Source organism: Rhineura floridana, chromosome 3 (assembly GCF_030035675.1).
Source record: "Rhineura floridana isolate rRhiFlo1 chromosome 3, rRhiFlo1.hap2, whole genome shotgun sequence".
Taxonomy (NCBI): Eukaryota; Metazoa; Chordata; class Lepidosauria; order Squamata; family Rhineuridae; genus Rhineura; species Rhineura floridana.
In genome coordinates, this window is record NC_084482.1 from 135,740,948 (window position 1) to 135,758,183 (window position 17,236).

At 39.3% G+C, this 17,236-nt stretch overlaps 2 protein-coding genes across 7 annotated transcripts in view; one reads left to right on the plus strand and one right to left on the minus strand.

Moving 5' to 3' along the window:
• CENPP (centromere protein P) overlaps positions 1–17,236 on the minus strand; it is a 267,372-nt gene that overhangs the window by 89,237 nt on the left and 160,899 nt on the right. The gene's annotated exons all lie outside the window — the stretch shown is intronic.
• Positions 1–17,236, plus strand: part of ECM2 (extracellular matrix protein 2) — a 35,955-nt gene that overhangs the window by 7,830 nt on the left and 10,889 nt on the right. For 2 of the 3 annotated variants that reach the window (XM_061618057.1, XM_061618056.1), the window contains 6 exons: positions 2,906–3,094; positions 4,809–5,357; positions 6,194–6,309; positions 6,742–6,877; positions 11,386–11,543; positions 12,158–12,297. In XM_061618057.1, the coding sequence (XP_061474041.1) occupies positions 2,906–3,094; positions 4,809–5,357; positions 6,194–6,309; positions 6,742–6,877; positions 11,386–11,543; positions 12,158–12,297 (1,288 nt within the window). The remainder of the gene's footprint in view (positions 1–2,905; positions 3,095–4,808; positions 5,358–6,193; positions 6,310–6,741; positions 6,878–11,385; positions 11,544–12,157; positions 12,298–17,236) is intronic. The other variant, XM_061618058.1, reaches the window with a different exon arrangement.

The window sequence follows — 17,236 nt, forward strand, 5'->3', positions numbered from 1 at the left end:
CACTGCAGTCAGAAAACCATCAGAAAGCCTTGTAGGTAGATTTCCTATCTCCTGATCCTTTACTAGATTTAAGGGTTTAATAATGAGATTGTGTGTTTCCTCTTAACCTCTCTCCTCCCATCCATTAACTTTTGCCATTAATTCTGCCTGCTCTCATGGTCAAGGATTATGTCAACACTGATATTAATTGCAGTTAACGCTAACCAAGATTCACTCTGTGCTAACTAGCACAGGTTTCTGATCCTGATGGGCAACTTTACAATAACAGCCATATGAAAACAATGCTTTCTTCCTTTCTGCCAAACTTTGTAACAAGAGTATGTTCATCACCATAGGATTTTTGAGTCTCAGGGTCCCAATAGAAGCTCTCTCTAAGGCAGGGGTGGCTAACCTTTGGTCTTCTAGATGTTGCTGGTCTACAAGTCCCTAAATTCCTGATTATTGGCCATGCTAGACCTGATGGGAGTTAGAGTCCAACAACATCTGGAGAACCACAGGTTAACAATCCTTGCTCTAAGCTGGGCAAGGTAGTGTACAGAAAGATAGCAAGTAATTTCTGAGAGAAATTTCAGATAAGTGAAAACAAGCAAGCAAGCTTCTTTAGATTTGTCGACTATTCCTATATGAAATGAAGTCCTAATGTGGCATTTCTCAGAATGTTAGATGTAGATTAACATCAGGGATTTGGAAAGGGCATCAGAGCAGAACTGCTAGTAGAGCAATTCTCTTTGGATTCCTTGGAGAAACCATTCCCCAGCCCTATTTTGAATGGCAAATCTGATTATTATTATTATTATTTATTGGATTTATATACCGCCTCATAGCCGAAGCTCTCTGGGCGGTTTACAAAAATTAAAATTGTGCTCTTGTAAAATGATTTCACAGATCTACTGTAGCACACGAAACTACAAACGGTCAGGATTACAAACAATACCAAAAAACAAGAAAAAAAATCAATTTCATTGAAAAAAAAATCAATGAAAGCCATCCAAAAACTGGGAGTCTCAAAAGCAGAAAGGACATATTCTGTAAAAGCTCACTGAAATAAAATGATTTTCAATGATCATGTGGTGTGTGGAGTTGTTCATTTCTTTTAGCATATTATGGACCTCTCTTGAGTTTAGCTAGTTTTTCTAGGTGAAGGCCTTGGCTGACAGACAATGTAGAAGGTTAAGTAAGTCTGTCTCTGTGGCACAGTTCACTCTGACAAACGTGTTCAGTAATTTAAAATTTAAATGGGCAAGTGACCAAAGAATAAGGCTACATATACATTTCAATCATATAATAAAACCTATTAACTGTAGAGAGCTGGGGAACAGATTTAGAGAGTTTAACTAAGTGATAATGAAACAGCCTTCTAAGAATATATAGAACATATTTTCATATAAAATTATGTAATTCATGTTTGGCAATTAGAACCACCTGGATAGACAGGTGTCAATGACCAAGAAATCTTTCAATTTGCCAACTATTTCTAAATAGAATATATTTCGATAGTAAATATAGTAAATAAAAACCCTGTATGCATGGAAACTCTATGATTTATATCAGCGTTACCCAACTTTTTCTGACCCAACGCCCCTTTGCAAAATCTTTTTGTGCCCAACGCCCCCCTCAGATTAAGTATATGCCAATGCTTCCTATTCTTCCCTTAAAATATGAGTAATGCATAAAAGGTATTTTCAATTATTATTACTGATCTTTTTATCATGCCTTTTTATTGCACTTAGATTACACATTGAATTCTTAGTATGATTTATTAATATACATACATAGTTATAGAAAAGTAAATAAAATGAGATTTATTATAAAATACTAGTGTGATCCTTGAGCTTGATGAGTTTTGGCTAACTTCACAATATCTCAAGTATACTTGGATAGTAATAGTCAGTCACCACAACTAACTATATCCAAACGGTTTCGATTCTTCACTAGTATGCGATTCACTGCACTAAATCCTTTGTAAGCTGTGCACTTACCTTTAACGTTCCAGGTAGGTCGATAAATCCATAAAATACAAAATTACTTAACAACAAACTCATTCAGTTTACCGGCATTGTTTCGTTAAACAAGTTCATTTAAACATCACAGAAACAACGGGTAGCAAGTGTGTCCCATTCCTGAAGAAAACCAGCGAATAACTGACTCTCTTGTGATTGGTTCCAACATCCCTCAAGACAGCATCGGAACATTACCTAGTGCTGGAGCGTGGCTAATATCCCCATTCCTTGATATGACACTGGCCACTATTCAGACTTTCTTTACTAAAGAGCACACGCTATTTATAGTGTTACTTCCATGAATTGAGACTATTAAATAAATTCTAACTGGGGACAAAACAGTTTAAAAATTAATGATTTGTGTATTAAATAAAATTAAACTTAAATGCTTCAACTGTCGCATCAGACCGCCAAATGTCAGCGCCCCCCTAACGAACCCAAATGCCCCCTAAAGTTTGTAGTCACACCAACACCCCCCTGAAAGGTGGTAATGCCCCCTACGTTGGGAATCGCTGATTTATATGGAGTCTCCCAAAGCAGGAATGCTTCTGCATTTACATTCAGCTGATTCTTTATTATTTCTATTTTTAATTAATTTATATCAGCCCTTCTTCTAAGAGCTTAGGGCAGTCTACATAGTACCTAACACACAGCATTTATTATTGTAACAATCCTATGTGGTGAGCTAGGGTGAGAAATAGTGACTGGCTCAATATCATCCAGTGAGCTTCATGATTGGGTGGAGATTTGGTTGGATACTTCTGAGTAGCATCCCCATTGTAGATGCACACTTGTTCTTGGCAATGATGAGGTTGGTGGTATGGAAAGCTAATCCACCAAATATGTTAATTTACTAATATATTTTATACACATTTTAAATCTTTCCTTTGGTTTCCATTTATCAGGAAAGGAAGGACGCTGTTTTGCTAATGGGATGATTATGTTTGATAAGGCTGTGTGGTCTCCCAAACCCTGCATTACATGCCTCTGCTCACAAGGAAAGGTTTTGTGTGATGAAACTTTGTGCCATCCTCTGGCATGTCACAATCCCAAGATACCTGAAGGAGAGTGTTGTCCAGTGTGTATGGATCTTGGTACAGTATACTGATTTTTTGCATACTTCAGATACACAGTATGTATACAGGATATATTTTAGTGTAAATAATGCAATCCGTAGAATATATACAACTGCTAGAGGGCAGTGAAATTAGAAATTATTTACTGACCATTGGCACCTGCATAGATTTTGGTGGGACATGAGTCATTGTGAAGGTGCTGTTTATATATAAAGAGGCATCTCCATTGGGGATACTGTATTTACAGCTGCCTTGATTGCCCATGATGATAGTGGCACTTTTTTGGCTCCTGCCAGCACAGCAAACATGCTTTCACAGACACTCTTGCCCATATGGAAATGTCAGTAGACATGAACAGTATGAGCCACAACCCCACCAACAGACTTGTTTTGCTCCTACTTTTCTCCAGTGAAGACCACAGGGCAATTGTGGTTTCATTCTTTCAAATAATGATCAGGAAGCCAAAAATAAAGCTTGGCTTCAGATCTTAGTTTGTTTAGAGCAGGCGTTTTTAACCTGTGGTCCACGAACCCCTAGGGGGACCAAGAACTGGGCACAAAAATCAAATTTCCAATGCAATAAAATTAATTTTATTTGTTTAATTATGCAAGTCCACAGCTTTAATCAGACTCTCAAAGGGATCAGTGCCCCCAAAAAGGTTAAAAACCACTGGTTTAGAAAGAAACAAACCATGACTACTGGTTCTGATATAACACTAAACCAGCCACTCTGTGCTTGATTTCCCTACTGGAGGAAGGGAGAAGTAATACAGGAGAGCTCCAGCTGCATGCAGATGCACATAGGCTATGGACAAACAAATTGGTCAAACCATGGGTTATGGCTTAGCGTTGTGTCTATGTTGCCAGTGTGTAAGCATTCACTGCTGTTTTGGCTGCCATTAAATCACATGTGAGAAATAAAGATGAATATTGCACTTTGCATTTGAAATATATTTTCAGCCCTGATGTACAACCCTTCATAACCAAGTTAGTAATAGGAATATTATATAGCCATTGGCACTACTGATGAAAAGGGCTGCAATCTATATACTATCTTGCTCTGAGGGAACTGTATTCATTGAATTACATCATCTACAAAACCAAAGTTTGGAAGGGCCAGTTTAGATATCATTGTGGCAAAGGCTCTTCATCCTCTACAACATTCTTTGCATGCACCCACCAGTTGCTTCCCTGGAGCATTTCTCAACATTTTATACTGTTCAAATACAACTATCTAGCAAGCATTCCATTACTCAAATTCTGAGTTACAACAGATAATAATTCAATCCATAAATTCAGTATCTCTGTACAAATAAATATATTCAAACAAGAAACAAATGTATGACTAGATTTGTAAAAATCTTGTTTAAGACTTCATTATCATAAGCTAATGACTAGTCCAACTATTGAATATAGAACATTTGGAATCAGAACTGAAAAGTGTTCAGGTAAAATCACTGCAAACGTTAAATCTGTGCATATGTATATGTACACACAATGCACTGTTAATTCACCAGCAAACACTTCTGACCTTAGTGATTTTACATGCAGTACTGTATTTTATTAATATTCTTTACCATATAGAAAAAGCAATTATTCCCTTCAAGCACAGATATATTAATGCTTATTGCTAAAAACTGCATTGCCATTTCTCTTTATATTGGCATCGACTGGCCTCTTCACATTCATCCTCATGGCTTCCTGATATTCAATACTAAGAACTATTTCTCTAGGTGACACATATGAATTTTCCGGTGATTCCCCAGAACCCAATGACCGTAGTTATCCGGTCTTGCATGAGCGGCAAACACAAGATCAAAGGGATGAAAAGGAGGGGAAACAACTTGAAAAGAAAGCAAATAATAGAAAAGATAAAGAGAACAGGAGGAGGAACAGAATAAAAAGCCATGAACAAAGGAAAAAACAAAGACACGCAAAGGATCAGATGGAAAAGGAGAAAATGAGAACAGAGGAAGAAAAAAGAAGAGCATATGAAGGAGAAGAGTTAAGAATTGAAAAAGAACTCAAGAAAAAAAGAGAAAAAAACAAAGAGCAGGAAAGTGAACAACATGAAAGAAGGGAGGAAGAGGAAGAGGTGGAGATTTTGCGTGGTGATGTGTTTAGAATGCCCCCTCATTTCTCAGTTTCTGAGCCTTCTACTGAAACTCCTCCTTTGCCATCTGGATGCTCCATCATGGACAACACAGTAAGCTGTGTTAATACCAAACTTAAACAAATACCACCAATCATGGATGCAGAGCTTACAAGCATAGAGCTTGTAGGTAAGGAAAATAATGACCCTGTTTATTGTAACAATTTTCAAATATTTCCTATATTAATATTACATTTTGCTATTTCTATTTGCATTGGACAATTTGTCCAATGTTCCTACTGTGAAAAGGGGGGGAGGGGAGGAACAATGTGATGTATGTTTTGCCATTTCCTGCTTGGTTACAGCAAATTCCTTTCTTTGTTTGCTGATCCATGAAGGAGCAGTATAGACACACAGTAGAATTACCCCACAAAGAACTGTAGTATAGTAATCCCTCAGTTAACAAAGTAGATCTGCTCCTGAACATTACTTCTTTAACAGAAACTTTGGTACCAGAGGTAGGAATAACATGGAAAGAATAGGGCTAGGTTCCTATACCTGCTCATAGATGGTGGGGCTTCAACAGGGGCTTTAAAGGGTGTCTACCTGGCACCCCCACCCCTCCTTCTCTGAATCATATTGAATTCTTCCCTTCCCAGCCCTGGGAGAAAGCAAGAAATCTCTTTAATGCAAAGCAAATACACAGGGTTGTCAGTTTCATCCTAGCAAAGGCACAGGCTTATCAGTTTATAGAAGCAAAGCAAAGACATAGGTTGGTCAGCTTCACCTCAAAGCAAAGGCACAGTCTTGAAAGTTTATGCATAGCAAAGCAAAGCTGATCAGTTTCACTTTTTAAAAAAAGCCTTATTTAAAAGGAGCTTCCTTCCTGGAGGATGCCTTAAGTGTGGTACTGAGAATCTGTGTGATAAAATTGTAGACAGAAATTCTAAGTAAAATGGAAAATGATTAACAAGTATAAGTGGGTCTTAATATCCTGTTGCTAATACATATCTTTCTGTTGCATAGGGAATACTATAACTGCCATCCCAGATGAAGCTTTTAATGGGATTCCTAATTTGGAAAGGATTGATCTTCGTAAAAATAATATCACCTCATCTGGTATAGGACCACAGGCATTTAAAGTAAGAAAATATAGGTTTTAACCTGTAGTGTAAATCAATGCACTGTAACACAGAGCTGTAGAACTTACTGCATAAGTTAGCATAATTTTAAATTTTCTTATTTTAAATATTTTAATTTTTAGTAATGTGTTACCATATTTATTATTTAGTGGCAGCACTTTTTTACAACATCACAGCAAGAACGTTGCTTTGGGACACTTGTTGTGCCTTCTTGCTGCACTTAATGGAGGTTCTGTTATTCAATATGTCTGTAGCACTACATGTTCTCTGGACTGAAGGGTTAACCAATGTAGACCACATAATTTACATAAAGCAAATAGTGTAGAACAAGTGTGTGTGTGTGTGTGTGTGTGTGTATCTTAAATTGTAATGTTAAGTTATAAGTTAACAATTTAATTTCTCATGGGTTTAAACTATCTTCCTCTGATTCAGATATTGAAGAATCTGCAGCGTTTATATATGGATGGAAATGCACTAGTACACATTCCGAATGGTTTGCCATCAACTTTGGAAGAACTTAAAATAAATGAAAACCAACTACATGCAATTGATGAAGATAGCTTTGAAGGTATATTATAACTATATATTCAAATGACTGAAGTAATAAGAACCTACAATTCATGGGGGGAAATGAATTCTTTTTGGAAGTGGATGAAAACTTCTGTAGTATTTTGAAATGCATCATTTTTTCATTTGGATACTATGAGTAAAAATATATTTTAACACTGCAATTACATAAAAAATATCCTTACACTTAGGACAGCTCAAAGTTACAAAAGGGCTTCAAGAGGTATGTCCCATGCAATTTGAGAATGGTTGTACATTTGCCAAGCCTTCCACAGATTCAGCCATCATGAGAACTGCTGCCAGGAAGCTTTTTCTCTATCCAGAAGAATGCATTCCTACAGACACTGGGGGTGGTCATGTGGAGATCCTTTTAAACATGGGAATGGAACTTCTTTTGCTGGTGTAGTTAACAGTTGCACTCCATACTTTACAAGAGGGACAACCATGCTCCACTCAGATGCATGAGAAGGTTGCAAACCACTTTGATGTTTTTAACGAAATGGCGGTAACAAATATTTTTATAACTAACTAACTAACTAAATAAACATAGGCGTAACCTGGATTATTAACTAATAAGCTACCTAGATTAGACATGCCAGGTTACATACTCTTTAATTCCATCTACTCTAGAAATGTACATCATTCATTTCATTGGCGATCACTCTTGGCCAAGTAAGATTGTCATCCAAGATAAGGTCTTTAACGGTGGGTCCGTAAGTGACTGTGAAGGCCAATTCTAGATCCACACAGCCTCCCACAGTGAGGACATAGGTTTCCAGACAGAAGACAGTCACGATGAGGATTTGCTTGATGTGCCTTCCACTTAGTTCGTTTGTCCCTTTCGCCCTATACTCGTGCTTCTTCGAAGTCTATAGCACCTTTGATAATAGACGGCCTCCAATTGGGACGCTCATGGGCCAAAGCTTCCCAGTTCTCAGTACTCACGTTACATTTTTTTAGATTAGCTTTAAGAACATCTTTAAACCTCTTTTGCTGTCCATCGATATTCCGTTTCCCTTCCTTAAGTTGGGAGTAAAGTAACTGCTTTGGAAGATGGTGATCAGGCATTCGAACAACATGGCCAGTCCAGTGAAGTTGATGTTGAAGAATCATTGTTTCAACACTGGTAGTCTAACGCTAACATTAGACCATCTGTCTTCGCAAGTAATTTGCAGAATTTTCCGGAGGCAGTGTTGTGGAATCTTTCAAGAAGTTGGGAGTGGCATTTATAAACAGTCCATGTTTCACAGGCGTACAGTAAGGTTGGTTGTACAATGGCTTTGTAAATAAGCATTTTGGTCTTCCTGCAAATATCCCAATCCAAGAACATTCTACGTTTCTTTCGGGAGAATGCAGCACTCGCAGAGCTCAGATGATGTTGAATTTCAGCATCAATGTCAGCTTTCACAGAGAGATGGCTGCCAAGATAGGAAAAATGATCAACGTTCTCCAGCGTTGCACCACTAAGCTAGATTGATGGTGCTACAGACGGACTAGTTTGCACCTGTTGATGAAGCACTTTGGTTTTTTTATTTTAAATGAGAACCCAAGCTTTCCGTATGTTTCTGCAAAGATATTTAGGATAGTTTGAAGATCTTTCTCTGAATGTGCGGAGACTACATTATCATCGGCATATTGAAGTTCTACGACGGAGGTTGACATTACCTTGCTTTTTGCTGTCAGCCAACTGAGATTAAAAAGCTTTCCATCTGTTCAATATATGATTTCCATACCAGTAGGAAGTTTCCCCTCAATAAGGTGTAGAATCATAGTAATGAAGATGGCAGGTCACCATAGCAACCCTTGGCAGGCCTGCTGAAGGAGACAAACTGTATCAAATGGTCTCTGGGGAAGAGACAGAGCATTTCAGAGAAGAACTGGATAAGGATACCAGTTTGAAGCAAATAAAGGAGCAAGCCCTGACCCAACAGATTCCTTTCACTGACAAACTGAGGAATCAAGTTGTGTGTGAGAATGGGATTTTATATAGACTGTGGATGCTTGCTGAGAGAAAGGATGAATGTGAACCAGTGAAGCAATTGATAGTACCTAGCAAATACAGAATCAGATTGCTAGAGGTAGCCCACAATGTCCCATGTGCAGGACATCTGGGAATAAAAAAGACCAAGAGGAGATTGGCTGCGCACTATTATTGGCCAAACATCTCCAAAGATGTAAAACAACATTGTCTATCTTGTGGTATATGCCAAAAGGTGGGGAAAAGTGGAGTAAAGACTAAGGCACCCTTAAAGCCTATAATTGGACAACCCTTTTTTAGAGTGGGAATAGATTTGGTGGGCCCTTTTTCCAAACCCACAAGGCATGGTAAGAAAAATCTATTGGTGGTGGTGGATTTTGCCACCAGGTACCCAGACGCAGAAGCACTAAGATCTGTAGAAGCCCCCGTAGTGGCAGAGGCTTTATTAAAAATCTTTATGAGGCTGGGTTTCCCTCATGAAGTGCTGACGGATCAAGGCAGTGTATTCATGGGAGAAGTGATGCAATGTATGTGGAAATGTTGTGGTCTAACACATCTAAAGACCACTACTTACCATCTCGCCACTAATGGGCTAACAGAGAGATTCAATGGCCTTTTGAAGGGCATGATAAGAAGCTATGTTCAAGATCACCCACAAGACTGGGATGAACGTTTGGGATGCTTCTTATTTGCATACAGAGAAGTCCCTCAAGAGTCAACAGGCTTCTCACCCTTTGAACTGATGTTCACTAGAAAAGTGAGGGGACCTTTGGAACTGTTAAAAAATTCATGGGAAGGAACCCTGAGAGAGTACAAAACATCTGTAGCAGATTTTGTATTGGAATTCTGCAATAAATTAACATCAATGATGGAAGTAGTGAAAGAGAATTTGAGTCAAGCACAGGAGAAGCAAAGTTACTAGTATGACAGAACAGCCAGGGAACGTGTGTATGATGTGGGAGATATGGTTATGGCGTTCATACCCAGGAAACATGACAAATTACAGGCTGGGAAGGACCATATACCATAAGAGAAAGGCTTGACACAGTGACACATGTAATCACCACAGACCAATTAAACAAAAGCAAAGTGGTTCATGTAAATATGTTAAAGCCTTACCATACCAGGGATGCAAAGGCGTTGCAAGTTACCTTATTCCCTGAGGGAAGTGGGCCTGAACTTCCAGATTTGGTACAGGAAAGCAAAGACAAAGGAGGGGTAGATCAAGTGGAATGGTCAGAGGAGGTGCAGGAGGAAGTAAGAGAACAGATTCTGAGAGTGTTGAAAAACTATGGGGATCTCTTTAGCAATAAACCTGGCCGAACCAGTATAGCCAAACATTCCACTGATACTGGAGATCATGCCCCAATCAGATCTATGCCGTACCGTGTGAATGGGAAAGTTTTGAGTGAGATCAAAAAGGAGGTCGAAGATATGCTGGAACTAGGAGTGATCAGGGAGTGTGCGTCACAACCTCACCAGCCACAACAGAGTTACCATTAAGGAGGTCATGGTAATGCTCTTTCCAACGCAGTGCAATAGACTCTTTATCCTTAAGAAGTTTGGTAGCATCCATTGAACGTAAGGGATTTGTACCATAATATGTTGGCCCATAGATGGCACAGTGCATCATGAGCATCTGCAAAATGCTGGATTTCTTCAGCTTTCTTTATCCACCAGGCGTTATGTTCTCTAATTCTTCTTTGGATCTCAGCCTTTTCACTGGCATAGATTTTTTTTCTTAGCAGCCCAATTAATGCCTTTCTGCCATATCTGGAAGGCTTTCCTTTTCTTGTTGATATGTTCAATCTCAGTATCATTCTCATCAAACCAGTCCTGATGTTTCTTAGTTTGGTATCCAATAGTTTGTTCACATGCTGCCATAATGGAAGTCTTCAGTTTAATCCAGTGTTCTTCGACATTTTCAGGGAGTTCCATAGGTAGATGTTTCTTGAGAGTTGTTTGAAAGCAAGCTCACTTAATAGGAACTTGAAGGGCGTGGATGTACATTTTATGCCTTGCCTTGATTTTCTTCCTTGGAGCTTACGTTGAGGAACAATATTAATGGCCATAGTGGATCAAATTAATTGGTGATCTGTCCAGCAGTCATCATGGCCCTAGTAAGGAGTACATCACGACAATCTCTTGCATGAACAATTACGTAACCCAGGAGATGCCAGTGTTTCGACAGACAGTGTAGATTTTTTAGTGCTTCCAAGGAGGGGCTTTATATAACAAATTCAGATATGCAAATGAGTTATTGACATTTAAAAAAGAAAGAAAGAATGGATTTTCTGTGGAAAGGGTAAATGCAAATTAAATGGGGGGACATACAAGCTGACATTTTGATGCTGACAATATTGCCAAAAAAATATTTTCTAAGCCCTCCTCAGAGCTTGGAAAAGTTACTTTTTTGAACTACAACTCCCATCAGCCCCATCCAGCATGGCTCTGCCCTGAATCTTACAGACAATATTTTAATATTAAAGAAACAACATAAAGAGATAAAATGATTACTTTCTTTTCTAAAGGTTTAGAAAAGTTGGTGACACTAGAATTGGAAGGCAACAAACTTAGTGAAGCAAATGTCAGTCCACTAGCCTTCCAACCTTTGAAGAGCCTCTCTTATCTACGCCTTGGACAAAATAAATTTAGGACTATTCCACAGGGTCTTCCCAATTCTATTGAGGTAAGACTTTTTTTTAAAAAAAGATTTCTTCTTCATAATACTTAAACAGAGATCAAATTGCACCCAATTAGCATTCCTTCTGATTTGTTTGTGAGGAGGTCATACAGTAATCATCACTCATCCTGATTTGCTTGTGGAGTGTTTATCTGTCTTCCTGTTAATCATTTCTTCACTCCATACTTTTCAATGCATTTCCCCATCTCTTTCCTAACTGCAAAAACACAGTTTCTTTTTTAAAAGTGGATTTGTTGCACTAGATTGACAGAGAACTTTACATTTCCTGGTACGTGCATGAATCCATCGCACAAAATACTCTGGAGGCAACCTGAGGTTTCTATCCTGGGCATGCCTATTCATTAGTAAATGCCAGTGATTTCAGCAACAGTGAGTCAGTCACATAGCCAATGTAACATAAGAATGGAGAGCTTGTGCTCTTCCTTCCTTTTATTTGGAACTCATGCCTCTTAAGCAACTTTGTCTGGAAACTTCAGAAAAACAAGTGAAACAGTTGTAAGTCCCCAAAAGCTAAATTTTAAAACAACTACTTTAAGGTTTAATGTAGTACACAGTATGCTTTTCATTTATTTCCTTTTTCTACCTTGTATTTTAAATAGGAATTATATCTTGATAATAACCAAATTGAAGAAATTACAGAAGTTTGCTTTAACCATACCAAAAATATAAACACAATTGTTCTAAGACACAACAAGTTAGAAGAAAGCAGAATAGCTCCTTTGGCATGGATCAATCATAAGTAAGTGTTAACTATCAAATTCTGTTATTGTTCTATCAACATTTAATTGATTTTAGAATAAACTAGTTGTACTATATAGAAGGTAAGGGTTCCACAAACTTTGCCTTGGCATATTAGCCAGCAACTATTTGCTGGTCCACGTAAAGAACTTAAAGTATGGTCGTCTCATTTTGTGGTTCTTTTGTAGAACGCAGAGCAGTGAGAGAGATTTATGCTGCTTCTGCTTCCTGTAAAAAGAGGAGTGCACTGTGAAACCAACTCCAGTGTCCCTCCCGCCCAATCCGCTAGCATGTACAGGATATCAGTGGTCACACCAGGATCATTTTATCACTTTGCACAGGGTTTTAGAGGAAGACAATAGTAGTGCAAATGCATCGCACTGCTTCCCCCTTTCCCATCATCTGATGTGATATGGGAGAGAAGAAACTTCACACCAGACTTTTTCATATGTGATGGAAGGACTCTGTGTGGCTTCTATAGAACAAAAGTGAAAGAAAATACTTTCTTCTCCCCCAGTTAGTAATCTCTGCATGGCAATGAGCTGAGGGCTGGGTTGGCTCTAACATTTTGCCCTGAGTTTCTGAATAAAGCAAAAGTAGTGTTAGTCTCTTTCACTTTTCTGTCTTGAGTAGAATTCAGCACCAAGTGAGAAATAGACTCTTTATCTCCAGATTAGTGGAGTACTGGGGAGAGGCTGACTGAAATCATGGCAAACTGGCAAATGAATTTGTGGGCCTCTGACCAAGAAAAGTATCACCTTTCAAAAATACTAAACTTTCACATGCTCCCCAAATGAGATTTTTGGATTCTGCCAACTAACACCACACAGGTGTCTAGTTTAAAGCAAAATTATAAACACTAGAACAGCCTTTCCCAACTAGTGGGCCACCAGATGTTGTTGGACCACAATTCCCATCTTTCCTGACCGTTGGCAATGCTGGCTGAGGCCGATGGGAGTTGTGGTCCAACAACATCTGGTGGCCCACTAGTTGGGAAAGGCTGCACTAGAAGCACCTTCCTCCAAAGGGCTAAATATTTTGATCCTGAAGTCTTGATTTTATACTTTGGGTGTTAATATAGTTTATTCACTGTAAGTGGGTTACATTTTATAGTAATTGATCTCACTAAATAACAGGATCCTCATGTCTTGAAAAAAACACCCAGTCTAAAGCATGCAGCTATTAAGTAATCATCATGCCAATCTGTTTCCTTTTAAAACAGAAATCTTAGACACCAGTGGTGCAGTTAAGACTGATAGAAACATGAGAGGAGATAAGTAATGTTTATTTATTTAAGGGAGTTTTTTATTGCCTTCTAGGCAAAAAAGCCTCCTAATCAATTTATGATCATATGCAACACAGATCCATATAATCCAATAATACATGAGACATTTCAAATATCCATTTCTATCTGAAGTGCGCAGACCAGTACTTGGGATGCAAAAGGATAATACTATCATCTTGCTTCATCCTTTGAAAGGAATCCTTTTTAACATTTGGGATTTCTAATGTGTCAAGTATTACAAATAATGAAAAATCAAAAACTTTTGAGAAGTGGAATAACTGGAGAGGAGTGATTTTAGCTGTAGACAAGTGCTTACTTCAGCAGAGATATCCTGAACAGACTGAAGAGAGAAAAATAGGAAGTTGAGCCTATGGATATGGCCACAGTTGTTGTTTTTTAACAGACCTGAAGAATCTGTCAGACCCATGATATTGGCAGTTATATAAAAACTTTTGGACAATAGACTATGGGAGGAAAAGTAGGTTGTAGGAAAACGTTTTAAGAACATAAGAACATAAGAAGAGCCTGCTGGATCAGGCCAGTGGCCCATCTAGTCCAGCATCCTGTTCTCACAGTGGCCTACCAGGTGCCTGGGGGAAGCCCGCAAGCAGGACCCGAGTGCAAGAACATTCTCCCCTCCTGAGGCTTCCGGCAACTGGTTTTCAGAAGCACGCTGCCTCTGACTAGGGTGGCAGAGCACAGCCATCATGGCTAGTAGCCATTGATAGCCCTGTCCTCCATGAATTTGTCTAATCTTCTTTTAAAGCCATCCAAGCTGGTGGCCATTACTGCATCTTGTGGGAGCAAATTCCATAGTTTAACTATGTGCTGAGTAAAGAAGTACTTCCTTTTGTCTGTCCTGAATCTTCCAATATTCAGCTTCTTTGAATGTCCACGAGTTCTAGTATTATGAGAGAGGGAGAAGAACTTTTCTCTATCCACTTTCTCAATGCCATGCATAATTTTATACACTTCTATCATGTCTCCTCTGACCCGCCTTTTCTCTAAACTAAAAAGCCCCAAATGCTGCAACCTTTCCTCGTAAGGGAGTCGCTCCATCCCCTTGATCATTCTGGTTGCCCTCTTCTGAACCTTTTCCAACTCTATAATATCCTTTCTGAGATGAGGCGACCAGAACTGTACACAGTATTCCAAATGCGGCCGCACCATAGATTTATACAACGGCATTATGATATCGGCTGTTTTATTTTCAATACCTTTCCTAATTATTGCTAGCATGGAATTTGCCTTTTTCACAGCTGCCGCACACTGGGTCGACATTTTCATCGTGCTGTCCACTACAACCCCGAGGTCTCTCTCCTGGTCGGTCACCGCCAGTTCAGACCCCATGAGCGTATATGTGAAATTAAGATTTTTTGCTCCAATATGCATAATTTTACACTTGTTTATATTGAATTGCATTTGTCATTTTTCCGCCCATTTACTCAGTTTGGAGAGATCTTTTTGGAGCTCTTCGCAATCCCTTTTTGTTTTAACAACCCTGAACAATTTAGTGTCGTCAGCAAACTTGGCCACTTCACTGCTCACTCCTAATTCTAGGTCATTAATGAACAAGTTGAAAAGTACAGGTCCCAATACCGATCCTTGAGGGACTCCACTTTCTACAGCCCTCCATTGGGAGAACTGTCCGTTTATTCCTACTCTCTGCTTTCTGCTTCTTAACCAATTCCTTATCCACAAGAGGACCTCTCCTCTTATTCCATGACTGCTAAGCTTCCTCAGAAGCCTTTGGTGAGGTACCTTGTCAAACGCTTTTTGAAAGTCTAAGTACACTATGTCCACTGGATCACCTCTATCTATATGCTTGTTGACACTCTCAAAGAATTCTAATAGGTTACTGAGACAGGACTTTCCCTTGCAGAAGCCATGCTGGCTCTGCTTCAGCAAGGCTTGTTCTTCTATGTGCTTAGTTAATCTAGCTTTAATCATACTTTCTACCAGTTTTCCAGGGACAGAAGTTAAGCTAACTGGCCTGTAATTTCCGGGATCCCCTCTGGATCCCTTTTTGAAGATTGGCGTTACATTTGCCACTTTCCAGTCCTCAGGCACGGAGGAGGACCCGAGGGACAAGTTACATATTTTAGTTAGCAGATCAGCAATTTCATCTTTGAGTTCTTTGAGAACTCTCGGGTGGATGCCATCCGGGCCCAGTGATTTGTCAGTTTTTATATTGTCCATTAAGCTTAGAACTTCCTCTCTCGTTACCACTATTTGTCTTAGTTCCTCAAAATCCCTTCCTGCAAATGTTAGTTCAGGTTCAGGGATCTGCCCTATATCTTCCACTGTGAAGACAGATGCAAAGAATTCATTTAGCTTCTCTGCAATCTCCTTATCGTTCTTTAGTACACCTTTGACTCCCTTATCATCCAAGGGTCCAATTGTCTCCCTAGATGGTCTCCTGCTTTGAATGTATTGATAGAATTTTTTGTTGTTGGTTTTTATGTTCTTAGCAATGTGCTCCTCAAATTCTTTTTTAGCATCCCTTATTGTCTTCTTGCATTTCTTTTGCCAGAGTTTGTGTTCTTTTTTATTTTCTTCATTCGGACAAGACTTCCATTTTCTGAAGGAAGACTTTTTGCCTCTAAGAGCTTCCTTGACTTTGCTCGTTAACCATGCTGGCATCTTCTTGGCCCTGGCGGTACCTTTTCTGATCTGTGGTATGCACTCCAGTTGAGCTTCTAATAGAGTGTTTTTAAACAACTTCCAAGCATTTTCGAGTGATGTGACCCTCTGGACTTTGTTTTTCAGCTTTCTTTTCACCAATCCCCTCATTTTTGTGAAGTTTCCTCTTTTGAAGTCAAATGTGACCGTGTTGGATTTTCTTGGCAATTGGCCAGTTACATGTATGTTTAATTTAATAGCACTGTGGTCACTGCTCCCAATCGGTTCAACAACACTTACATCTCGCACCAGGTCCCGGTCCCCACTGAGGATTAAGTCCAGGGTTGCCGTCCCTCTGGTCGGTTCCATGACCAACTGATCTAGGGAACAGTCATTTAGAATATCTAGAAACTTTGCTTCTTTGTCATGACTGGAACACATATGCAGCTAGTCTATGTCCGGGTAGTTGAAGTCACCCATTACTACCACATTTCCTAGTTTGGATGCTTCCTCAATTTCATATCTCATCTCAAGGTCTCCCTGAGCATTTTGATCAGGGGGACGATAGATCGTTCCCAGTATTAAGTCCCTCCTGGGGCACGGTATCACCACCCACAACGATTCTGTGGAGGAGTCTGCCTCTTTTGGGGTTTCAAGCTTGCTGGATTCAATGCCTTCTTTCACGTATAGAGCGACTCCACTACCAATACGCCCTTCCCTGTCCTTCCGTTATAGTTTATATCCAGGGATAACCGTATCCCACTGGTTTTCTCCATTCCACCAGGTCTCGGTTATGCTCACTATATCAATGCTCTTCTCTAAGACCAAGCACTCCAGTTCTCCCATCTTGGTTCGGAGGCTCCTAGCATTAGCGTACAGGCACTTGTAAGCAGTGTCTCTCTTCAAGTGTCTTTGGCACTTGTGGTTAGGCCTGTGGTAATTTTGCTCTTCTGAATTTATATCCTGTGCCCCTGCTCTTACAATGCCTACTTCTAGGCCTACCCCTTTTAAAATTTCATCATTTCTTTGGTTT